General features: G+C 36.6%; 2 protein-coding genes across 5 annotated transcripts in view; one reads left to right on the plus strand and one right to left on the minus strand.

The window, feature by feature from the left end:
• LOC130629184 (uncharacterized) overlaps positions 1–26,233 on the minus strand; it is a 53,552-nt gene that overhangs the window by 7,385 nt on the left and 19,934 nt on the right. The window contains exons 1-4 of one of the 4 annotated variants that reach the window (XM_057442312.1): positions 4,300–4,779; positions 4,049–4,163; positions 3,420–3,592; positions 747–1,063 (exon numbers count right to left, since the gene is read on the minus strand). The gene's annotated coding sequence lies outside the window, so the exon portion shown is untranslated. Of the gene's footprint in view, positions 1–746; positions 1,064–3,419; positions 3,593–4,048; positions 4,780–26,233 lie in introns of those variants that run through there. The other 3 variants (XM_057442314.1, XM_057442313.1, XM_057442311.1) reach the window with 3 other exon arrangements.
• On the plus strand, positions 18,699–19,979 carry LOC130628703 (uncharacterized). The gene has a single exon (XM_057441686.1). It carries the CDS (start codon positions 18,699–18,701, stop codon positions 19,977–19,979), a length of 1,281 nt encoding a protein of 426 aa, XP_057297669.1.

The raw sequence follows: 26,233 nt of genomic DNA on the forward strand, positions 1-26,233 counted from the left end.
CCCGCAATTATGCGGTCAAGAATGGTAACAACGCCGTAGTTTGATCACCACAACTCCTGAAAACTGGGTTATCATAACTCCGACATGTTTTAAAATAGGGATTGGACTACCCAACGGTGTTAAAACTGAATTGCCGGACCTTGTCCTCGGCCAACAATTGTTGCATAATTTTTTAGAAGTTGAGTATTTGTTAACTGAATAAAGAAGCGTTTTCTTATAACGAGCCATCCTTTAAGAGTTAAATGTTATACCGTACACACTCTTATATATAATTGTGAACTACCCCCTCCTTATTTTCAATTTAAAAAAAAACTTTGCTGCTGTACCCTGGAGTTTTGATATCCTACAGAGTGTATGAGTGTATTTGAAATAAATTTTCTAGACCTGCCAACCTAGTTCAAAGTTGAAATGTTACGGCTTTTCAAAATGATTGTCCCCGTATGTGCGACTTATATCCCACAAATGAGTTAATAGTTCTTTAAACTTTGTACTTTGTAGGCACAAAATCTGGCCTTTCTTGAAAAGTTTATAGCACAAGGACAACGATTCTTATACAATCATACGGTATAGTTTAAAAAGGAAGTGTTAATTTATTTGTATTTCTCATAGATGTTCCAAAAGCAATTTCACCGAGACTATGATTTCTGTTAGATAGTTTTTTATTAATATTAAAAACTGATAAGTCAAACTGCTTTTCAGAACATGATGCACAAAAAAGCGATAAATCGAACTGAAAACTGATTTACCTTTGATTACGCACTGACGAAGCCTTTGACACCAATCCGTAAGAAGTCCGTGTATTAACCTTTATATGAAGCATGTATTTACAATATGTTCATCTGCACAAACTTTGCAATATACTTTCTGTGACAAACACGGGTGTTGAAACATACTTGAATGTCATTTACTGATATTCCGAGACTCTTCTGTGCACAATGACTGCATCTTGAATTATATTGATAACAATGATGAGAATTTTTGGTGATAAGGAATTTACTACACCCTGTGAATGCATCAATTTTTGTACTGCCCATTACTCGATGATGTTGACACAGCTATGCAACTACAAACAAATACTGATATTGATTTAAGCGGTTTAAATTTTAGCTATTGATTAGAGGAGAATAAAATCTAAAAAAACAAGTTTAAAACGTTATTACAAAATTTAAAGAAGGGCGGAGTGGGTTGCGGAGTGGGTGGGGGAGGTATTAATGACTAGACTTAACTCCACTCCAAATTATGTCGTTTCGTTGGCGGCGTAATTTCGGACATACCCAACCTCTATTTCAAGGAGTAGTAAAACTTGACAATTATCTTAAAAATAGTTTTCTCTCTCATTTTTCAGATAAAAAAGGACTACTTGATAAAGCTTTAGCCTTTTTTAGATTAACAAAAAAGTATGCTGAACATAATGATGACATTATAATTTTGATTTTTGTCACATTAAATGTTATTTTAGGCCAAAATTGGTCCAAAAATTAAAACTACTTTTTTTTCGATAAAATTTGGCAAAGTTAACAAAAAAGTATGCTGAACATGATGGTGACATCAAAATTTTGGTTTTTTGCTACCTTAAATGTCATTTTAGGCCAAAATTGGTCCAAAAATTAAAACTACTTTTTTTCGATAAAATTTGGCACAGTTAACAAAAAAAGTATGCTGAACATGTTGGTGACATCAAAATTTTGGTTTTTTGCCACCTTAAATATCATTTTAGGCCAAAATTGGTCCAAAAATTCAAACAACTTTATTTTCAACAAAATTTGGCAGAGTTAACAAATAAAGTATGCTGAATATGATGGTGACATCAAAATTTTGGTATTTTGCCACCCTAAATGTCAATTTAGGCCAAAATTGGTCCAAAAATTAAAACTACTTCATTTTCAACAAAAATTTGCAAAGTTAACATAAAAAATATACTGAATATGATGGTGACATCAAAATTTTGATTTTTTGTCAACTAAATACCGTTTCGCAAGACTTTGAATGATAGGCTGTATTTTTTGTTAGCAATTTCTTTTAAAATTTGGGTTTATTTTGACACGTTTCGTTTTGTTTGCGTTTGCTGTAAGACATAATGTCGCTTGTGTGCTTTATCTTCAGAGCTTCATGCACCAAACCTTTTCGAATGTTTGGCACGGTAACACAACGAATTAGCAGGTTGTTATCAAATATTTTGGTAGCCAGTGGAAATTCTTAGAGCCCCCAGGGCTTCTTATTATTTATTGACTTGATAACTTTATTAAATTTTTGCTACTTAAAAATTCTAAATCAGAGGTAAAGTACAACTAGAAAGGTAAAAATGGCGCAAATAAAGTTTCTGTGTAAAATTAAAAGATATTTGGAAACTAAGTTTTTGTTAAGTGATTCCTTTTTAACGAACTGAGTACAAGGTGTTAGTTACAACCTTGAGAACAACATAAGTTATCATGTTCTATAAAACCTCAGAATTTCGTAGCATTTAAAGAGGGTAGCGTTTAGTAGGCTGATCTATAAGACTAGTCGGTGGCCCGTGAAATAATCCACGGGTTCGCCTGTCCTTTTTATACCGCTTTTTGTCGAAGTGTGAGACAGCTGTTATCAAGTTTAGTATAAAAAGTTATGACTGAAGAGAGTTTTTGTTGTTTAAGAAATATCACTTAACTAGTCGGTGGCGCGTTAATAAATCCACCGGTTCGCCCGTCCTTACTAATCGTATTTATGTGTCTCGCTACCCTGGTTACCATTTTACGTTAAGGGCACACGGATACGCGTGTTATAATATAAATTTTAAGGATGTATTTGTTACATCTTTTATAATGTGTTTCAATGTATAGCCTATCGACTAATTATAATTCAGTCACCGTTATTTCTGTTGTTTAAAACTTCATACATTAAAATTTGATTTTATCGATAAAAGCTAAACGATTTCAAAATAAAGCTTGCTCTAACCTCTTTCCAACATTTTAGATTTCGGAATATCTTTTAATTTTACACAGAAACTTTAGTCAAGGAAATAAAGACGATTAATTAAAAACGAAATCATTGTGAAATTAGGCCTATCTAAGCTATCGAAAATTCCTCTTTTAATTCCCTTTATCATTACTACTTTGATCAAGCCTGAACACGATATTAAAAGTTTCTGCTGCTCGGACATTCATAGATTTATTAAGATTAAACATGTAGCTGCAAAATTTCAATGATCTCGCCTTAATGTTTTCTTGCATCACATTCTCTCTTTTCTGTTTCTGGCTCTCTCTCTATAAGGCAAATTTCAAGAACAGAGTTGCTCTTCTTAAAAATGTAACCAAATGTAGTTAAACTTTGCTAGATATACAAGTTTTATTTTTCTGCATGTCATGGAAATGAAAAATATAGACAATATATTGTATTATAAGATAATAAAGTTTAAAGAGAAAATTCGTATACATAGCATATACCCTTTGCAACTACTCCAATCCTTGTGCCATAAAAACTGGAGCAGTTCGAGGTTGGTTTATTGCTAAAACAAAGCAATATGCATCGGAATCACATTGAGATCAGATATTTCCTTGCTAGCTAGTGTGTGTTTATATAAAGAGACTAACCTCTTTCCAACTTATTGGTCAAATTTCTAAACGAATGACAAAGCACAATGTAAATATACAAACTATTAATCATTAACCAAAACGAGAAAGTAAAACGTAAGAACAAAAAAAAATTTAAAGTGAAGTCAGGAAACAAATTAATAATAGAAATTAGCTTAACAAAACACCCATACTAGAGGAAAATAACCTCCACATAACTATGCATGACCAGGCAGGAGTGTGTTTTAATAAATCACCCTCCTCCGGAGCCTAATTGTATTACAAAATTTTCAAATCGACAAGTAACTATGGAGAACAAGTGCAAAACAAACAAACACAAAATAGAAACAAGTGGAAACTGAAACAACAGCAAAAACCATGACAACAACAAAACAAAAACCCGGACGACGCAATCGAATAGAAAACAAAAACAACAAAATCAAAACAAAACAAAAATAGCGACAACGACAATTTTAAAGGCGGACAAAAAAAGAACTTCCTACCTGTTTCGTTGTTGCTGTCTCTGTTGTTGTTCGTATTGAGTGGTGTGGTGTGTTTGTTTATTTTGTGTTTCTTGTCGATTAGACCCAATGTGGGCTGGTGATAAAACACAGATTTCTATACATGAAAAAAAACGGAGGAAAGTCAAAAAAATATATTAAGCAAGTGTATTCACTTTATTTGTAATAATAATTTTTTTATTTATTGTGACAAAAACGTCATTAAAGTAAGTAAAACAAATTCAAAACGTTACGTCGTTTTGACTCTTGCGCTCCCATGACTGTTGGTTGTTTTTTGCCTATCAAATTTTAAGTTTTGTGTATCATAGGCAAACATAACTGTAAGGGAATTTCCCAAAATATAAAGTGTTTCAGTAATAAGATATTAATAGAGATGGTTTATGGCTGCATGCTTTCTTTTTTTTTATAAGAACCAGTCCAATTTCAGTGAGCTTCGATGTTCTTAATTTTTATAATTCCAGCCTCAATTGTTTTTCTTTTTTCTTATTTATGTGGCGTCTTTATAAACACAGCGCGCGTTTTTTTATATGTCCGTACAGGGAATTTACTTTACTTTGAAATGTGTCAAGTCGGGAAGTTCCTTAATAAAAGAGAAACAAAGTTTGACGCAGGGTAATACCGTTTGTTTGAATTGAAGTTAAAAAACAATGAAGAGGAGATAAATTTATACTCTTGTTGTTCGGTGACAAAACTCTTTTTCATTACAGCTAACGTGATTTGATTTGATGGGCGCTATATATGATTGTGGATAACGTTTTATTTCCAAATTTTTACTTGAATTAAAAGTTTGCTTCAGTAACATCATGCTTCGCCTAAATACTAAGCATGCTCTGTTTCACCGTGAGATTAATACGTGACTAAAAACGTAGCAATATATTTGCCTTAACATACAGAAAGCAAATATTACATAATAAAAAGCTTTAAAAGACAAAAAATAAATTAAACAGAGACCTGCAAACCATAGCAATAAACGCAATCACTTTCAAAATGAAAATGGTAAAATATTCCTGCGCATTTTAAAAATTTTTTTTAGCCGCGACACGATTATTTTCTTACTTACAAACATAAAGACGGAATACGAGCGAAGAAAGATAAAATGGAATGCACTGAAGATAAGAAAGGGGATTGGGTCATTTGAACAAAAACAGCTTCTTCATCCTATTTAACAGCAATATTGAATAATACACGCATATAGGAAAACGAACACCATTTCCTTTTTTTTGGAAGTGGTAAAAAATACCTCAAAAATAACCTAGTAAAAAGTAAGGCGATAATTGAGAGTTTTCCCATCGTTTCCGTAAAATTTAAAAAACGTGTAGTTTTCTCAATTTTCTCAGGAACGTATAATCTCCATTGTTGCTAATAATATGAAAAATGTATTAATTGAAACCATGAGGTACCCCAATTAGTGTTCGGGGCCAGTAGTTTTTTCACAGACCTGATAATTATGTGCTCTACTTTGCTGCTGAGCAGATTCACAGATGGAAACTGTCCCCTTAGATTCGGATTAAATGGTTTCTGTTAGCGACAATTTCAAAAAACAGGCTTCCCCCATGCAAGGTTCTCACAGCAAATCTTCTAGTTATAATGTTCTCTAGTCATTTTCTGGTTATAATGTTCTCTAGTCCATTAACAAATAACATGGAAACAAGACAAGTAATTATTCTCGAATGTAAAAAACTTGGAAAGCAGGCTTTTCCCCGATAAGGCTTTTATGTCAAATTTTCTCCTTACAAAGTTGTTTTTACAATGATCAAAAACATGGAAAAGAGGCTATAGATGTGTAAGAGTTTTACTACGTTACATACAATAAATATACAGTAGAATCTTTACAGGTATGTAAGATTAGTTGCATTATACATGTGGCAACCATCCTTTAAGAACCGCGCCATAGAACATTGTTTTTTTTTTAAGTGTTCAACTTCACACACAGCGGCTCAGTTTGGCTAAGGCATCTGGTCAGCAAATTATTATGTTAAATTTAAATATGGCGGAGCAACGCGTTGTAAACCGAAGGTTAAAGTGAAACATCTTTTTAACAAATTGACGCTAAATTTAGTATGTTGAGCGAGCTAAGAGCCGTTGTATAGAAGTCAGATTGAATATGTAATGTATAATTACAAAATATACGCATTAAATATCAAACTTAGCTACCTCACTAACTACCCCAAATACTACCCTAATTGGGATACCCTATGTTTTCACTTAACCCGGAGAAATAGAGAAAACGGTAGCACCAACAGTGGAAGTTGTAAAAATCAACATATAACCCGCGGGTTATACACCGAAATATACGGTATGTTATAATTTCAGTTCAATGGTTTGCCTGCGCGATCACAGGCTGTTTTATATCCAAGACCAATTTTGACACTGGAGATGGGGCTTTAGTGCTTGTAAACGAGTTTTCATTCGCAAAGCATTTTTATCTCCAGACTCCTTTGGCCCCTGAACCGTTATTGCGGAGCGGCAATGCCCTGACAACGAGGTTGACCATTAGTTATACAAATATTTAGAAACAAATTAATAAAAAAAATTAAAAAATTTCCTCTTTGTAGAGGGTGCGCTATCAAAGTTTCTGAAGACTCTATCCAGAATAAGTCAAACACCTCCCCGTATTTAATATACATTATAAAACAAAATTTTAGTCTGGAAAAGTGTCGGTGGAAGAATGTTCGAACGAATTCTTAATTTTGGACGAAAAAACTTTCAAAAGACGCAAATTTCGGACGGGAAAATTTTTTCATCTGAAAATTTTGGTTTATAATGTATTTTTTTCCAACAGTAATCTTGTTTGGAAATTCCGGGTATACAATAGAGATCTGGCCCAAATACGTTGCATTGCAATAAAGAAATTTAAGAACATTTACAAAAAGGGTGTTTTATTACAGCCACTTAAAATTTCGCTATTTTATCTTTCTGTTGCTTTTAAAAGTGAAATATCATGTAAGGTCCTCGATATTTTTTTTGTTTTCCAATTTGTTTTGTTAATCCGTGTCAAAGCTCACATCTGCATTTGCTGCAATTTTTCAAGAAGACGTCGTAGCCGGCACGTTTCATAGCAGACCGATCAAAATATCGTGCAAACAGGTGCAGTTTGATTGACAAACACAAATAACCAACTTAGTGTCTAGTGTTAGCACCAAATAAAAATTTAGCTTTACTAAAAAAATATTACCCAATATATAGGTAACGTGGTCACCTGTTGTTGTTATATAGTAGAGTCAAGCCCACTTTTTACACTCCGTCATCTGCACCGACACAGTTGAAAGTTGTTCCTGTGGTAAGTGTTTTTCTCTGTTCTGGGTTAGAGTCATCAAATCTTTTAAAGAGAAACAAGAAACCTTTGAGTATAATGATGGCCATATTCGAAGTTATCAGCAAAAATTATATAAGATAGGAAAACTTAAAGTTTCTAAATTTTATAAGAGTGACCGTAATATTGAACTGCAGTGAAATATTTTCAAAATTTGGCTACTATAGAGGCAGAATGTATAAACTCCAAAAATTTATGCATGTGAACCTGAACCCGAGAATTAATATTTTAAATTAATAATTTATATCTGTTTTTAAAAGTTGTGATCCTTGAACTTCTATTCTTCCGTAAATCGAAAAAAGCATGTTTTCATAACTGGATACCTTTTTTAATTTTCGTACTTTTTTCATTTTTTTTTATAAAAATATTTTACTCTACTAGAAATGTGCCTGGTGGTTTCACCCACATAGCTAGCATTACAACTAGCACAAACAAATTTATACACAAGTCCAGATTTAAAAGACTCAGGAACTCTGTCCTTGCAAGAAAAATAATCTTTAAAAACGAGGCATGCTTAAATATTTGTGAGTTTTTATCAGTTTTCAAATGTTCTTTAACTCTACTAGAAATGTGCCTGGTCGTTTCACCCACATAGCTAGCATTACAACTAGCACAAACAAATTTATACACAAGTCCAGATTTAAAAGATTCAGGAACTCTGTCCTCTTTTAAACTCTTTTAAATCTGGACTTGTGTATAAATTTGTTTGTGCTAGTTGCAATGCTAGCTATGTGGGTGAAACCACCAGGCACATTTCTAGCAGAGTTAAAGAACATTTGAAAACTGATAAAAACTCAAAAATATTTTAGTACATCAAAAGTCAAAAATGAGCATGCAAGCAAAACCAGATAAAGTACATTTTTTAAAAACCTTTCTTTATAAGAACGTTGAGACCTTGCCAAAAACATTCAGCGTGAATACCTTTGCAAATTAAGAACAAAATAGATAAACAGATGAACATTTTCTCTGCATCGCTGAGCTACAAAAATGTTGGTCGTGATGTTCATTTGTTTGTTTTTCGTTTTATCTTAGAGGTGCTTGGCTTCGTCACAGCTGTATCGCCGATTAAAACCTCAACGAAAAATAATCAACATTTCGACGTGGATATTTTTCACAACAAACAAAATTCATGTCATGACCAATGCCACGACAAAGAGATGCATTTTCGAAAGCAAGTGTGAGTTGAAATGGCCAATAAGATTGACATCGTTGTCACAAAGCAATAATGGATTCTAGTTTTTTAACAGCAACATTGGCTCCAGAATCGAGAATGCAAAACGGTTTCCTTTGCATTCACCGAAACATACTCACCAAGTTAAAAGATAGCACTCTTGCAATAGCAGGTGCTATATCCGTAGTTGGCATAATCAACTGGAACAGTCCTGCGATTGTTCGCCTTGTTGGACCCAAAAAGGTTGATAGAAAAGTCCGCAACGCAGTCATATCCGATGGTACTGCATTTTTACAAATGTCATGTTGAGGAGATGTCATTGACAGCGTCGAGCAAGATGTTTGCTACCACTTCAAAAATTTTGTAGTCAAGAGAATAGGAGTAACTACATCGCAATGCAGATATAACTAGCCTTTTAAGACGGAAAGTTTAATTAAAAAAAAGGAGGTTTCTCTCCAAAGAATAAGAAGCTGCTGGAAAACTTCTGTATTCTCCCCTTTACAGGAATGATCGAAAAGGTAATGGATTACGGCTGTACTGAAACAAACACCTATAAATGTGGAAACATGAGGATTGATGAAATTCACTCATGCTTGGGATCTGGTGCGGGCCCTCTGTTTCAATGGATTAAATTTGGCGATAACTTCTTCAACTGTCATTAATCTGCATGACAATTCCATCGATATAGATTGGGACACTTCACTAGCATATATTGAAACAAAAGCAAGAGAAGTTTTCCAGCCATCAATTATTGTTTCTTGCCGCACTGAAACCTACAAAGAGTGTGTCAATATGCAGAAAGAAGGTTACGCTATATTTTGGTCAAACAAAAGTACCGTGTACGTATTGTAACAGAAGAATGTTGTTGGATAAGAAAACCATTTACAAAGAGTTGGCTAGCCAACGCAATGATGAACTCAACCTGTTAGGTCTTTGGAAATAAGCTAGAGGTTGCACTCCTCTAGAGAAAATGCTTCTAAAAGCACAATTCTCCCTTTGTACAAGGAATTAATTAAAAAAATATAAAAAAATTAAAAAAGGACACAACACATTTGAAAAGATGAACAGAACATTATCAAGGGCAGGCAGGTTTCGACACATATTTCTGAACCTAAGTACCCGGGATGTCTAGCTGGGTCACCTCGAAGAGGTCCGCGGACGGTCATCAGCAGAAACTAGACATCCCTATCTTCCTAAAGTAAACTTTGACCACTTTCTGTTTAACTGTGCTATTCTTTGTTTTTAACTCAGTTAAAAAGTGGAGTCGTTACTCTCCAAAGACAAGATCATGTGTGATCAAACCCCGCTGCAAATATATATATATATTTTTTAACTGGGGTAATAAGTGGAGTCGTCACTCTTCAAAGACAAGACTGAGTGTAGTCAAGCCCCCTTGCTGACTTATTTTGGTTAAAATATTCTTATTTCAGCTCATCTAAAAAGAAAACATATGAATCGTGACTGTTAATAAGGCGGTCATCACAGAAAACTACTGCTCTATCGTTGCAATGCATCCACCTGTGTACCACTTGGTCGAAGGCTATGGTTGTGTAGTGACCATTATTTAAGTTGCCGCAATGGTTGATAATAGCCCTTAATTGAAAATGTTTACGAAATTTCACTTCTCCATCTACGGTAAAAGGTATGGAAAGGGTACCACGAGAGGCAATTTTTGACACAAGGCCGTTGGCACTGGCAAAACGTTTTAGCTGTAAAATGAGATGGGAATCGCACGACACTACCTCTTTTTCAACTAGAGCAGTTTGATGAGCGTTGCAAACATGGCAGAAGTAGGCATTGGTGTCTGACAACTCCTCGCTTTCCAAGAAATTATCTAAGGAAGATTGTAACGTAGGGTGCAGAGAAAGTTGGATGCATGGTGCTATAACTTCTGAGAAGCTGGTAATATGATATGAATTGGAAGTGGTTGATGTCTTGATGCCAATACTAAAAAGACTTCCAAGAAATGGAAAGTCTAATGACAGACCAGGTATGAGATATTAAAGAACCTCGGGGACGTCGTGCTGAGCAATGATATTAAATGCACTTCACTTCGCAGCTGAGATATGATGTTTGATAGCACGCAAAAAATAGGAGGGATCAACTGAACTTCTAGAAACAACCAAACTTTGAAGAACACCTACAAATGCTTCGCCTAACTTTGAGGTTGTTTTGCTGACAGAAATGGCTTCTTTAACTTTTGGAAGGTTATAAAAACATTGTAAGATTGAGTTTGCATAACATGTTATTCCGAAGTTTTTTAGACCGCTATTCCTAAAATCAGGGTTAGATGGCAATGCGACTGTTGTTTCGAAAGACCTTGTAGCAAGTTTTTCGGGTTTTTTGATTTTACAAGATTTTGTGTGACTTGCGGAAGATTTCTCAGGGTTTTTTGATTTCTTACATTCCATATTTGTAACAGAAGAAACTTCAGGAATGATTGGGGCCTTTTTAGGCTCAATCCAAGTGGTAGAATTAACGTAAAGGCTTGTTAGGGAAACCAAGGCGACGAAAACATGTCCTTACTGATTCTGAACAGAAACCCATTGCACCCACCCCAATGGCAAAAAAATGCACGATCCATCCATTGTATTTCATAGCATAACAAAGTGAAGAAAATTTGTTAGGCTTTCGTTTGTGCCAATATTCCGGTTCCCTTCACTTGGACAAGTCAGTTCTACAATAATTACAGTTTTGGAAGAACTGGATATTAATAACACGTCTGGGCGTAGTTGTGTTATTGCAATGTATGGTGGAACAACTAAAACGGAATTTAAATCTGACAGTATTTTCCAATCAGAAGCAAGGTGAAGAAGGCCTGGACACTTTGTATGCCTCTTCTTAGATGGTGATTGACCGGCCGGAATGAAATTAATTTTCTTGCACTTGGAAACCTTAAGAGGTTCATATGATACCAAAAACTCTTTCAATGCCTTAACCAAAACTAAAACCGAGTCATGACGGTATGTGTATCTACCTTGCGTAAGCGAGTTCCTACAGGCACCCAATATCCGAGAGACATTTGAGGATGGTTTCTTGCACAGAATGCAACTTTTGTCTTTCTCAATTACCCATCTCACAAGATTGGTTGGAGAGTAAAGGGTGTCGTAGGTTGCCCCTATACAAAAGAAAGTTAGACATTGTGGCAGTGAAAGAATTGTTCTCCAAGATAAATCATTTTTCACATAAGAGCACCATTTTGTCCAATTGCCTTGCAAATGCAACTGTACAGCTATGGCATGGTAAATATCTTCTTCATTTTCTTCAATGATATTGGAAACAAGCTTTCGGTAAGCATAAGTGCCTCTTAGTGGTATATTTTTGTGGTCTAAGAGCCCTAAGCCAGTTCGACCAGTCTAATGCAAACCTAAAATCCTTTTGAAATTGAGCTGACTATCCGCCGAAGGAACTGCCTCACTAACTTTCCAATTTCCAGTTTTTAAATCTGGTACGCACTTGGACACACAAGGGTCGACAGAATCTCTCAGTAACAGATGTCCACTGATTTTGGCAGATTTGAGAACAGATGCAAGACTTTTCAGGGGAAGAGGACAAGGCGATGTCGGAGAACACAAGGAAATGTTGGAAATTGAATGATGTAGTTTTAACCATTTCCTAATGAAAACAGAAAATCTTAGCTCTAGTTTTTTGATAGTAGATGGAGAAACTTCATAAATTAATAATGGCCAGCGGATTCTGGGAATTAACAGATGGTGTAAAAAACAAACCTTATGGACCCCTTTATGAAAGGACCTGTCTATAGCCATAAGTTTGTATTCGGCATTAATTAGAAATTCTTGTATTGCAGAAGAATCAGACAAGGACGAGTTTATTGTTCTGCCTAAAAACCAAATTGGATTAGAATGAATGGATGGAATTTTTTCGCTGGCAACTGTAAACGGTGAACTTTGGACGACTTTTCTTTATCAATAACAATGCTGCGTGATTTAGAAGGCCTAAACGACATGCCTACCCAATCAAGAGACAAACTTTCATCTTGAAAGGTTACCACACTTAAGTTATTTTAGATTTCGTTTTGTCCCCAACTATAAAACGGACCTATTAACAATAATCGCCAAGTTTAAAGCCTTCTCGGCGTTTATGTACAAAGTGATACCATTTTTTGAAACTTCAGTTGTCAGGGGATACAACGGTGAAATACGTATAGAAAGTGAGTTTACTCGCGCCATACATTACCTCTCTCTCCATTCTAAAAGGCAAAAAGCTAGTCTTGCTTTTCTGTAGGAGGGCGACTGGCCTAGTTAACTAGGCCATTATATACATTAATCCGACATCAAAAAGATGTTGGCTACCATTTTTAGTCGGTAAAAATGTTAGTCACTTATGCAATTAGTCGCAACCTGAATAGAATGTACCTGACCTTTTTTCACGTGTTAGCAAACCCAATGTATGAAGTCTAGAGGTTAAGTCAAGTTTTTGAATGTTGAACTCTGCAAAAATAAAAATACGCATGACACTCGTTGGTTAAAACTTTTTAGGGACTATTCATATGGGAAATATCTCCTTGAGAACCGGGTAAATGATTCAGCATGATTTCAAGTCCAGATATCGGGTTGTTAACCAACTACACAAAACAGAAAAAGGCGAAGGAAATTGTTAAAACCGACGAGGGTTTTCTTGTTGATAGTTAATTTGAAAAGAACAAAAAAACAAGTTGTTAATTTAATGACGATAGGTGAAAAACGGGAAAAAAGTTCTTCGTTTGTTTCAAACAACTTTTTTTCTCAGCAAGCCATTTGAAATTTATGAATCACAAATCGTGAAAGTTTATCTTCTAAAAATACCAGCTGCCCACTCGCAAAAAAACGGCGCATTTATATATTTATACGAGGGCGGGCTCCGGCAATTTTTCGAATTCAAGTTCCGCTTTTCGTCCGATAACTCACGGACTTTCCTAAAATCACCCGCATTATTTCCGAACTCGCGCAAATTATTCCCAAAATGCAACCAGCGCTTTTAATTCCGTTGACTTTGACTTTGGTAACATATAAAAAGACAACTCTTAAATTAAAAAGAGTTGTGGGACTTCATTAATTATATTATACTATATTATTGTATGAAATGCAGCCTCTTTGAGAACTGTACGCCAATAACTTTCAACAAAGTTTGTTCAAGATCTCATTCACAGCATGCCCGACATTATATTTTTTCGTGGTTATGTGCAGGAATTTTGAAATGCAAGGCTCGATCCCCTGCCGTTAATAAACAATCCTGTCACAACGAAAGGCATGTTGCTAGACGAGGTTAATGTTGACATAAATTCTATTTTTTTTCTGACTGAGTAAGTTTACTTAGAGTTTCAAGATACAAGATTGGTGTGTTACTACAACCAAAAAGTAGGTTCTTCTAATTTTTAACGCGATGCAAACTTTTTCAGGCGAAGTCGCCCAAAAGCCTGCGGACAATAGAAAATTTTAATACAATGACATATCCCCTGAATCACATTAGAAGAAGTTCCCTATATAGATACTAATATTTATTGTACTAAAAAATGGTATTAAAATATATATTTTAGTATTGGTGGGAACAGTCAAATATTTTTGTCTTTTCTGAAAGAAGACCCTCGTCTATGCAAAATTTCAAGCCAGCAAATTACAGAAATTTCCAGAATAAGATTCCTTTAGAGTTAGCTAGACAACCTAGAGGACTAGAAGAATTAAAACGATGGAAAGCCACTGAAGTTACCTAGAACGAAGATGTTATGTAAATCTCAACATTATAAACTTCCTTAAGGGCAAATCACAAGGATTGCACCGTTGGTAAAATCAAGGAACACATTCAACGTTTCCTTCGGTATACTCCAGATCAAGGTGGTGTTGGAAGGAGGAAGAAAAATATACTTGGAAAAATTGGATTAATAGGAAGTAACAAAAACTTAAAAAATAAGAGAAGGGTGCTGCTTGAGTCAGGCGATTCGGAAAAAGAATCATAGCTTAAACAAAGAACTTGATTTTGATTTTGTGGTAGTTCGAGTCCATTGATTGTGGCATGCCTTAAAAGAATTGATTTTCGCGAGAACTAATTTTGCGACGCAAGCAAGGCCTATATTTTCGAGACTAAGGTATTACAATTTAAGGTAAACATGGAAACAAAAAAGGGTTGCACGAGTTGGAGAAAAAATCTTAACTACCACAGTCAATAGGCGACACTGTTATAATCCTGTTAACGGTTACAGCTTTATGTATATCTCTTACAATGACACGGATACTGTGTGTGTCTGTCCGTAACAGGCAAAGTATATGTGTTCATTTTCCTTTGACGTGGCCTAAAATATTACATTGTTTTTTACAAGAATAACCATCATTCATTACTTTAATTGGAGAAACTTTCGCGAGAGAAAGTTTCGCGAATTCGCAATTTTTCGCCATTTTCGCAAAAGTTTATCTCGCGAAAATTTGCGAGTTTCTTAATTCGCGAAACTTTATCTCGCGAAACTTTATCTCGCGAAATTTTCCGAATTTCTTCATTCGCGAAAGTTTATCCAGTAAGCTATTTTATCATTTTTCACCAAAAACGCACAAAATACTAAGAAATCTTATTTCGAGAAAGAAAATTTATAACATTTACAATCGAATCCAGTATTCAATACTAATATCTGTGTTAATACAAAGATACAAAAAAATTAATCTATGACGATAGTCTTTGTGTTTTCGTCTCGTCTTTTCATGTTTTCGTTATTTGCGTCTTCACTCTTTGACCTTTTCGATTCTTTGTTTTTATATAACATGTCTCTTATGTCATGTGATTTTGTCTCTTTCACCTTTTTTCTTTTCTCACCATTTGGTAAATTCTTCTTGTAAATCTCATCGGATACACATTCGACCTCCAATTCGTCCGCAAAGATAGAACCAAGGATGATGGGTGTTGTTGGTTCACTGTACACTGCGTCTACTAGTTCCATTAGGCGGTCAAGAAGTTGTCCATTTTTCAATGTTGGAGACATTTTCACCGTCACTTTACAGGGAATTTCTATGCCACCTTGAACCAATGGTGATATTCTGTAGTGTGTCGATGTCAAAACTGCCAGAATTCTTGCCCCTCTGTCCAAAATAAACTTTAGAGTTCTTGAAAGCTCACGTGGCAAATGACCAACAATTGTACCATCTTCTTGACACGTTTTGATGGCAAAATAGTCGAAGGCATTGTTTTCTTCGTGGAGGCAAAAAAGCTTTTCTTCCTTTTCAGGAGACCAATATTTTCTGAAATAATGGAATCCACGAACAGCCGCATCAAATGTTCTTGACAACATTCTTACTGGCCTCTTCAATCATCAATCATAACAAAGTTTCGAATGTTATTGTTAAAACAATAGAAAGAGGATGATATTTTCGAATGTTATTTTTGAAACAATAGAGGATGAGATTAAACAATAGAAAGAGACTCTCCTTCGTGGGACTTATTTCTGTAGTTAGCTTTATTTTGCAGCATTATTACCTTTGGTGGAGGGTGTCCAAAAATTGATACGTTTGTTTATTTCCGTAAAAACTCTCTACTCTCGTAATTTCATATCGGAGTGAACAAGATGACGTTTCTAAGAGCTTCTGTAAAGAACAAACAACGATCACTGCAGAAAAAAGTAATGAAAAACAAAACTCTCAAGAAGAAAATGAAAAGCAAAACTCTCAAGAAGAAAATGAAAAGCAAAACTCACAAGAAGGAAATGAGAAAGGTATGAATCATAATGAAAATTTATTTTGCTTCATTTAGCGGTTTGAGATTATTATCGCTTTAAAAGTACCTAACAGTACAGTACTACTCAAATCTTAAGTAAATACTACTCTAATCTTAGGAAATGCTTTGAACAACACTACACTTGGCGAAATCGATTTTGAAACAATGCAGGATGGAAAAGCTGCAAAGTCTGCAACTTACATCAAATGGACCGACGAGAACCGTTATACGATTGGGAAGTATGCCTCCGAACATGGAAACACCTCAGCTGTCCGGCGTTTTCGGAAGCAATTCCCAAACATAAAAGAAAGTACTGTAAGGGATTTCAAAAAAAAGTATGAAAGGCTTATTCAAGAAGCAAAAAAAAGAAATGTCGAACCACCTAAAATGATCGAAAAGTACAGTTCAAAGACTGGACGACCTTTGCTCTTAGGAAAATTTGATCATATGGTCCAAACGTACATCGAAGGAATGAGCAATCGAAGTGCTGTTATCACCTGGTCTATCGCTAAAGCCGCCGCTAAAGCCTTGATCAGAAAATACCCTAACATTATAGGAGACATCAATCTTGAATCTTCGTATTGGGCGCAGAGTTTATTTCGAAGAATGGGATTTTGTCGTCGCCGAAAAACTTGTGCCAAAATTGATCTCCCAGAATCTGCCCGAAAAGAGATCGAGTACCTTTTCTTGTACGAAATTGTATCAAAAGTGGAGAAGTACACGATTCCAGATTGTTTGATAATCAACTTCGACCAAACACCATTGAAAATGGTTCAATGTGGAAACAGCACCCTTGCAAAGAAAAACAGCAAAGCAGTTACAATTGTAGGAGCTGATGATAAGAGATCTATAACAGCCACTTTTTCTGTTACCTCATCAGGAAAATTTCTCCCAATGCAACTAATTTACGGTGGGAAAACATTGCAAAGTTTACCCCGTTACAAGTTCCCCGGAGATTTTTCCTTAAGTGTAAACAGGAAACACTTTTCCAACACCACCGAGTCCATTAAATTGCTGAATGAAGTAGTTGTTCCGTATGTTAAAAAAGAGCGGGAGCTAAAAGGTCTTGATAAACGACAAAAGGCACTTGTGATAATGGACGTATTCGCGGGGCAAATGACTTCCGAAGTCAAAGAAGTTTTAGAGAAAAACGACATATTAGTTACCAATGTTCCTGCAAACATGACCCGTTTTTATCAGCCATTAGATCTTACAGTAAATAGGAGCACCAAAAGATTTATTGCGAAGAAATTCCATAACTGGTACTCGCAACAAATATCCGATGAGCTCGAATCTGGCAAGTCATTGGAAGAAATCGAAATAAAACTGCGTCTTTCTACCCTCAAACCACTACACGCGGGTTGGATAATGGATTTCTACAACTACATAACGTCAGGCGAAGGAAAAAAAGTCGTCATGAATGGTTGGAAAATTGCAGGCATTTACGATGCTTTAAAGCAAGGCACCGAAAAATTATTAAACATAGATCCTTTTCATGATATTGATCCGTTGATGGGTAACAATCCTTTAACTGTTGCAACAAATTTAGACGCAGTCTGTCAGCTACGCCAGGAACAGTTATCAACGGAGATTACGAAAATGAGGAGGAAGTATGGCAGCCTGAAGAACATCATACCAATGCATTCGATCTATTTGACGATTTTGATGACGAAACATCCTTGTAAAATATAAGAGTTTTTGAAAACTTATATTATGGCTAGAGAAAGTGACGATTATGCTAAGAATTTTGAAGTTTTTTCTAACAGAAAAATCCTTGTTCGCGAAAGTTTATCTCGCGAAAATTTGCAGGTTTCTTCATTCGCGAAAGTTAATCTCGCGAATTTTTCCGAATTTCTTTCTTCGCGAAAGTTTATCCAAAAAATTTCGCGAATTTTTTTTCTCGCGAAACTTTCTCTCGCGAAAGTTTCTCCAATTAAAGTATAACTTTCTATTATTCTAAACAAATGGCCTATACACCAATCCGACATGCTGGGCTACCATTTTTTATTGCAGCGCGGTCTTGAGACTGGGCGCGAAGAAGGGGTGAAAAATTAGTTGAGAGAGGAGCAAACAGAGTGAAAAGAAAGAAGAAAATGATCCATACAAAATAAATATAGCCATAAACAAACTGTTATTTTTAAAACAAAATGCCCAGCGTAAATTGTGCTGTTAATGGTTGTACGAATAGCCAGTATAAAATTCGAAAGTGGAAGAAAGAATTGTGTGATATACACAACAATGTTATCAAGGAATTATGTGGATGCGAACGACCATTTTATTTATGTTGTTTTCCGAGCATTAAGAACAACAACGAGCAAGGGCAGAATTGGATTAAACTTATCAAGCGAGAAGGACATAATAAATCAAAATGAACTCCTGCTGGAAGTGACAGAGTGTGTTCGTTTCATTTTGCTGATGGGGTGCCCACTGCCGCCAATCCAGATCCAACTTTGAACATGGGTTACGAACTCTTACAAAAACGACCAAGAAGAGAATTATTTCGTTCAGGTGTTGTACCTAACTGTAAGAAAAAAAAATTGTTAAATGAAGAAGTTGACGAAGCAGTTGTTAATGATAATGTTGATAATGTTGTTAATGATGAATTACCATGTCAATCATCATCATTCTTTTCACCAGTATCGGAACATTCCTATTTTTCATCATCATTAACTCAGCAATGTGAGGGATGTAGCTACAAGAAAAATGTTATCGATTCTCTTGTATCAAAAATAAATATGTTAACATCACAAGTTAAAACTGCCAACAGAGTGAAAGTCTTCAATACTAAAAAAAGTGTTTTTACATGGCGAAAAATAAAGACAGACCAAAAAATGAATTTTTACACTGGCATAGTATCTATTGCCATGTTTGAATCAGTATTTCAACTTTTGAACCCATACTTATCTAAGATAAGATACTGGAGAGGCCCTAAACGTGCAAATAGCTACAGCAAAGTCAAACGTACTTATTCTACTCCAGCAAACAAAATCCTTACACATCGTGACGAATTTTTGCTAACTTTGATGACGTTGCGTTTAGGTTTACTAAATGAAGACCTTGCTGACCGCTTCGGAATTTCACCCACTATTTGTTCCAACACTTTCACTACATTGATACAGATTTTAAGCAAAATTCTGGGCAACGCTCTTGTTGTATGGCTACCAAGAGAAGCGATTAGAGACAATTTACCTGATGCCTTTATTAAAACTGGACACTCGAAATGCAGAGTAATTATTGACTGTACAGAGGTGTTTATTGCAAGACCAAAATCTTTACCAAACCAAGCAGCTACATGGTCCGACTACAAGCACCACAACACAATAAAATTCTTAATTGGTATATCACCTGCAGGTTTCATAACATTTTTATCTGACTGTTATGGTGGTCGGGCCAGCGATCGATATATAACAAAGGATAGTGGGTTTTATGAATTGTTAGAACGGGACAACAAAGTAATGGCTGATAGAGGGTTTCAAATAAGAGAAGAACTACTGCTAAAATTTTGTAGCTTGAGTGTTCCACCTGGTGCTAGAATTAAAAGTCAGATGACATCAACTGAGTGCAAGAACACTAAAGAAATTGCCAATCTACAAATACATGTGGAGCGTGCTATTAATCGTGTGAAGTTCTACCGCATCTTGAAAACTGTTTTACCTATTACTATGAGGCAGCATGCTGATGACATTGTCAAGGCATGTGCTGCTCTATGTAATCTTAAGCCCAGACTTATACGTTAACAAACATGATTGTACAAGTTATTTATTCTTTTTTATACTTTTAATACATGCTGTTGTAGCTAAAGTAATTCATTTGTTGTTGTTGTTTTCCCTTTAGACAAGATCCTTGGCCTTACTTTAATTGTCCGGGTTCCTCAGTAAAAACACATCATAATAGTAGAGAACATTGTATTATGAAATAAATTTATACAACATCCTTCGCATTGGAACGCAATTGTATATTTGGGGCATGGATTGGGATGCCAGGCAATAAGATTAAACAATAACAGGCAGGACTGATACATGTGCAGATACAAAAAACAGCACTAACCCCAGCATATGCACTTAAATGGTATGAGACACTCACAATGACATGTACATCTTGGCTGCACTCCGTTGTGAGTGTCTCCCATGACATATCTCGTTCTTCTCTTCATCATAATGCACTTCTATGGTATGACCCACTCCCAATGACATGCAATCTAGGCTGCACTCCATTGTGAGTGTCTCCCACGGCATTTCATCATAATGCAATTCAATGGCAGGAAAAGCTTGAATGTCCCCCACGGCATTAATTTCATCATATGCACTTCAATGGTACGACAAGCTTGAATGTCTCCCACGGCATATCTCATTATTCTCTTGTCATAATGCACTTCAATGGTACGACAAGCTTGAATGTCTACCACGGCATTTCATCATCATTTCATCATAATGCACTTCAATGGAACGACAAGCTTGAATGTCTCCCACGGCATTACATATGCACTTCAATGGTACGACAAGCTTGAATGTCTACCACGGCATATCTCATTATTCTCTTCGTCATATTGCACTTTAATGGTATGACACACTCACAATGACATGTACATCTTGGCTGCACTGCAATTGTGAATGTCTCCCACGGCATTACTTCCTCACATCTCATTATTCTCTTCTATTCTTCAATATAAATAATAATAATATTATAAATTAATAATAGCATACAGTAATAATATCAAGTAATGATATAATCAACAGGCCACACACGTGTATCTGTCCAATTTTTGGCTGACTTAGGAAGCCCAACATGTCATTGGGAGTGGGTCATACCATTGAAGTGCATTATGATGAAGAGAAGAACGAGATATGTCATGGGAGACACTCACAACGGAGTGCAGCCAAGATGTACATGTCATTGTGAGTGTCTCATACCATTTAAGTGCATATGCTGGGGTTAGTGCTGTTTTTTGTATCTGCACATGTATCAGTCCTGCCTGTTATTGTTTAATCTTATTGCCTGGCATCCCAATCCATGCCCCAAATATACAATTGCGTTCCAATGCGAAGGATGTTGTATAAATTTATTTCATAATACAATGTTCTCTACTATTATGATGTGTTTTTACTGAGGAACCCGGACAATTAAATGGACCTAAATGAACATTTAGCTCATGTTAATTGTGGTGACTGCAGTAATTTCTCGGTTGCCTTGTACTTACTAATGTTCTTAGGATCACATATAAGGAAACTTTACTTGAAACAATATTGGTCAATACAAGATGGGAGACTTGCCTCGCCTACCAGCTTTAAGATGCCTCGCTTATTAGGACAGGCCCATAAATACCTGTATATTACCCATTTCAAGTTTGGCTCTGCAAACAACCAGTTAGAGCTAAAGATTTAGAGCTAAAGATTTAACCAGAGCTAAGGAGTACATTGTCCATTTCGGGTTTGGCTTTGTAAAAATAATGGCACCTAAAAATAAACAAGTCATCAGAAAAGGCTCAAAATTATCAAGCTGCAGCAGACCTAGTGCACAGGGATCTTCATCCATGATGTCCCGGCAGTCGTCTGGTAAGGAATTTGTTGATGTACCGTTATTTGACATAGAGCCTCACATGCGCACAGTTGACCAGTAGGCATCCATGGGGAAGGAGGCACTACTTCTCCTAGCAAACTCGCTTAACATACATACAAAAGGGAAAGCCATCTCAGAAATTATACAACTTTTAATGGCCCATTTTGAGTCCTCCACCCCGCCAGTTGAGGACGGTGGTGTCCCAGAAAGTCATGGGGAAACACACGTGTCATCCGACGACGCCGACGTAAGCAGCAATGCCTCTGGCAATGAAGTACGTCAGTTACACAAAAACGTAGCAAGTAGAGTGACCAAAGCATCCAAAAAGCGCCTATCGTTCAAAAAGGACAATTTTGAAAGTTTAAAAAAGGACTTATTCGACTTTGTGAGAATAGAAATTAACAGCCAAGTAGAGGCAAACCACGTAAATTTTATTCAACAGGGCACGTCGTCTGGGCAGCGCCAACCCGCGCCATCTTTGTTGTCTTCTCGCTCTCGCCTTCGGCCCGCTGGTTCATTGGACCCTGTTTCTACCCATGTTGACATGGATATGGCGGCGCTGGCTGAGGAGAGTAACTACTTACGTTGTCTTCTCTATTTTTTCCCACACCTTGCTTCTGAATTGGTTACCTACCAGGCACTCATTGCTCAATTCGCCAACCAATACATGTTCCCAGCTGTATGTGCTTTTGACCGACTGCATCGGTTGCAACTGGCAAACGATCCTTCTCGTCGATGGGACCAACTAGATGACCTGCTTGTTACACAGCACTTGCGGGGGGCTCCTGCATTACCTAAACAGCCTTCTTACTCCGCTTCCACACGCACCACTTATTCCTGTTTTTCTTGTGGTCCGAGGGGACATTTTTCTTATGATTGCCCTAGGAAGGTCTCCCATGGTATAGGCAGTGGTGGATCTGAGTCGTTTCGGAATGCCTCCCACCAGAATGTCTCAGAAGGTTCCTACCAAAGGGTCAGGTTGTCACCTGGCTTTCGCCCCCCCCCTGCTGGAGGTTTAACAAAGGCTTACTCTGCGGGAACAACTGCCCCTTCACACACAAATGCAAAGCATGTTTTAAAAGCCACCCAGAAACTCGCTGTTCATTCCGGCCCTCTCAACCAAGTGCCAAGTAATTTTTTCCCTGTTAAGTTTTCAGTGCATACTCCTGTAAATGTTACGTTATTAAGCAAATTGCTGGTTTCTCACCCCAATCGGATTTTGGTTAATTTTGTTCTTTCCGGGTTTACTCATGGTTTTAAATTAGGTTTTCACCAAGGTACGCTTGTGTCAGCAACAACTAATAACAAATCCTCCTATGAGAACTCACATAAAGTGGATGAGGCTATTTTAAAAGAATTGAATCGTGGTCATACAGTAGGGCCCTTTGATTACCCCCCCCCCATTGCTAAGTTTCATTGCTCCACGTTGGGAGCAGCACCTAAAAATGATGGTACTATTCGGGTAGTTTTAGATCTCTCCTCCCCACGTGGTTTTTCTGTTAATGATGGAATTTCTAAGGAAGACTACTCAGTTACCTACTCTTCCTTCGATGATGCTATTGACATGGTATGTCTTCTTGGACGAAATTGCTTTTTACCCAAACTGGATATTAAACATGCATTTCGATTATGCCCAGTCCACCAGGACGATTGGCACCTACTAGGATATAGATGGAAAGGACGATATTTTTTCGACGTTGTACTTCCCTTTAGGGGTAGGTCCTCACCATTTACTTTCAATCATTTTGCGGACTTGCTACACTGGATTCTCCAGTACATAGCATTTATTCAACATCTCCTTCACTACCTTGATGACTTTATCACAGGCAATCAGTCTGATGTAAAATGCAGAGAACTTATTAAGTTGATAAAAAAGGTTTTTCAGGACTTAGGGGTGCCATTGGCCCCAGACAAAATTGTGGGACCATCGCAGGTGATTACATATTTGGGCATAGAAATCGATACCATCCAATTTGAGGCCCGGTTACCACAGGATAAGTTTCAAGCTCTGTTGTCCCTTTTAGAAGTGTGGAAAGGCAAGAAAAAATGTACGAAAAAGGAACTCCTTTCTCTTATTGGCGGGTTATCATTTGCATGTAAGGTGGTTAAATGTGGTCGGATTTTCTTGCGTCGGTTGATCGACCTCTCCATTACTGTCAGTAGTCTTCACCATCACATCTCAATGACATCTGAATCTCAGAAAGACATTCAGTGGTGGTTAGAATTTTTACCCACTTGGAATGGCAGGGCAATAATTCAAAATCAACATTTCACATCTAAAATCCTTAATATGTTTACTGATGCTTCACAGCGTGGCCTGGGAGGTTTCTACAATGGGAAATGCTTTTCTATACCTTTCGATAACTCTAATAGTTACAGTATTACATTCCTTGAGTTACTTGCAGTTGTAATTGCCGTGACTACTTGGGGTGCACAATGGGTTGATACTAAAATTACTATCTACACAGACAATGAAGCCATTGTGCACATATGGAAAACGGGCTCTTGTAAGTGTAAGGATATCATGAGGCTTTTGTGGTTGCTGTTCTTCTTCATTGCTAACCATAACATAAATGTTCTAATGCATCATATTTATGGGAAATCAAATACTTACGCTGATTTACTCTCCCGTTTACAGGTCAACCAGTTCAAGAAGCAGTGTACATACGCCGAGCCGCACCCCACCCCTCTTTCGCCGTTGATCCTGGACCTCTTAAAGTAACCATGAATAATTTTCTTGATGCTGCGCTTTCACCAATTACCAGACTTACTTACCGTGCTGGACTAAAATCTTATAGAATGTTTTGCAATCAATTTCGGTTTCCGATGTTCCCGCTAGTTCAATTAAGACTCCAATTGTATGTCACCTTTATGTCCGCTCGTGTTAATTACTCTACAATCAAAGTGTAATTGTGTGGTATACAGTACCAAAGCTTGGTTTCCGACTTCAGAGAAAAAATTTCAGACATGGGTATACTATTTTACGTGTTGAGGGGAATTCGGTGAACAGAAAATACCATTACACGACAGAGAGCACCCATCACACCATCCCACTTACAGAAAATGTTAACATTTATTTATAAATCCAGATTTTCACCTTCTGATAAAGCTATGTGGAAATGCCTAGTTTTGTTCGCATATTTTGGCCTTTTAAGAGTATCAGAGTATGTTTGCCCAGCAGAAACAACATTTGATTTAAAAATTCACCTATCTCCATCTGATTTTTGCCTCTCTTCGTGTAATGGTACCCTTACCATGACAATTAAAAGCTCCAAGACTGACCCCTTTCGGAAAACATTTAAAATTCGTTTTTGACGAATTGGCGGTAGCATGTGCCCATTGGCAGCGTTCTCCCAGTATCTTGTGTACAGGGGTACCCATTGTGGTCCCTGGTTTGTCTTATCCACTGGAGAATTCGTTACAAGGAAATTGGTTTGTGCTTTTTTAAAAATTAGTGTTACAGACAGCCTTGACCTCAGTACACATAGTTTTAGAATTGGTGGGGCGTCGGCAGCAGCGTCCTGTGGTATACCAGATTCCGCAATTAAGATTTTAGGAAGATGGTCCAGTGATTGTTACCGTCGATATATACATCTCCCAGACAGAGTTCTTAAGAATTGGTGTTCCAACATGGCTAACCTAAAAGACGTGCCCAAGTTGTGGGATATACGTTTTGTATAAAAATTATAACAATTAACATTGTGTAGTTGTATTGCTCTTTATGCGTATATTGTTGTTGATTATATGGAAACATAGTTTTTCTCACCAAGATACTTAGATTTTCCTGTGTTATGCCTGTGCCAATTTGGGGACAATTTGGGGATGTCGGGCTTCCTAAGTCAGCCAAAAATTTGGACAGATACATGTGTGTGGCCTGTTGATTATATCATTACTTGATATTATTACTGTATGCTATTATTAATTTATAATATTATTATTATTTATATTGAAGAATAGAAGAGAATAATGAGATGTGAGGAAGTAATGCCTTGGAAGACATTCACAATTGCAGTGCAGCCAAGATGTACATGTCATTGTGAGTGTGTCATACCATTAAAGTGCATTATGACGAAGAGAATAATGAGATATGCCGTGGTAGACATTCAAGCTTGTCGTACCATTGAAGTGCATATGTAATGCCGTGGGAGACATTCAAGCTTGTCGTTCCATTGAATCCCATTATGATCCCAATCCATGCCCCAAATATACAATTGCGTTCCAATGCGAAGGATGTTGTATAAATGTATTTCATAATACAATGTTCTCTACTATTATGATGTGTTTTTACTGAGGAACCCGGACAATTAAATGGAGCTAAATGAACATTTAGCTCATGTTAATTGTGGTGACTGCAGTAATGTCTCGGTTGCCTTGTACTTACTAATGTTCTTAGGATCACATATAAGGAAACTTTACTTGAAACAATATTGGTCAA

The sequence above is a fragment of the Hydractinia symbiolongicarpus genome, chromosome 15 (genome assembly GCF_029227915.1).
Source record: "Hydractinia symbiolongicarpus strain clone_291-10 chromosome 15, HSymV2.1, whole genome shotgun sequence".
In the NCBI taxonomy this organism is placed as follows: Eukaryota; Metazoa; Cnidaria; class Hydrozoa; order Anthoathecata; family Hydractiniidae; genus Hydractinia; species Hydractinia symbiolongicarpus.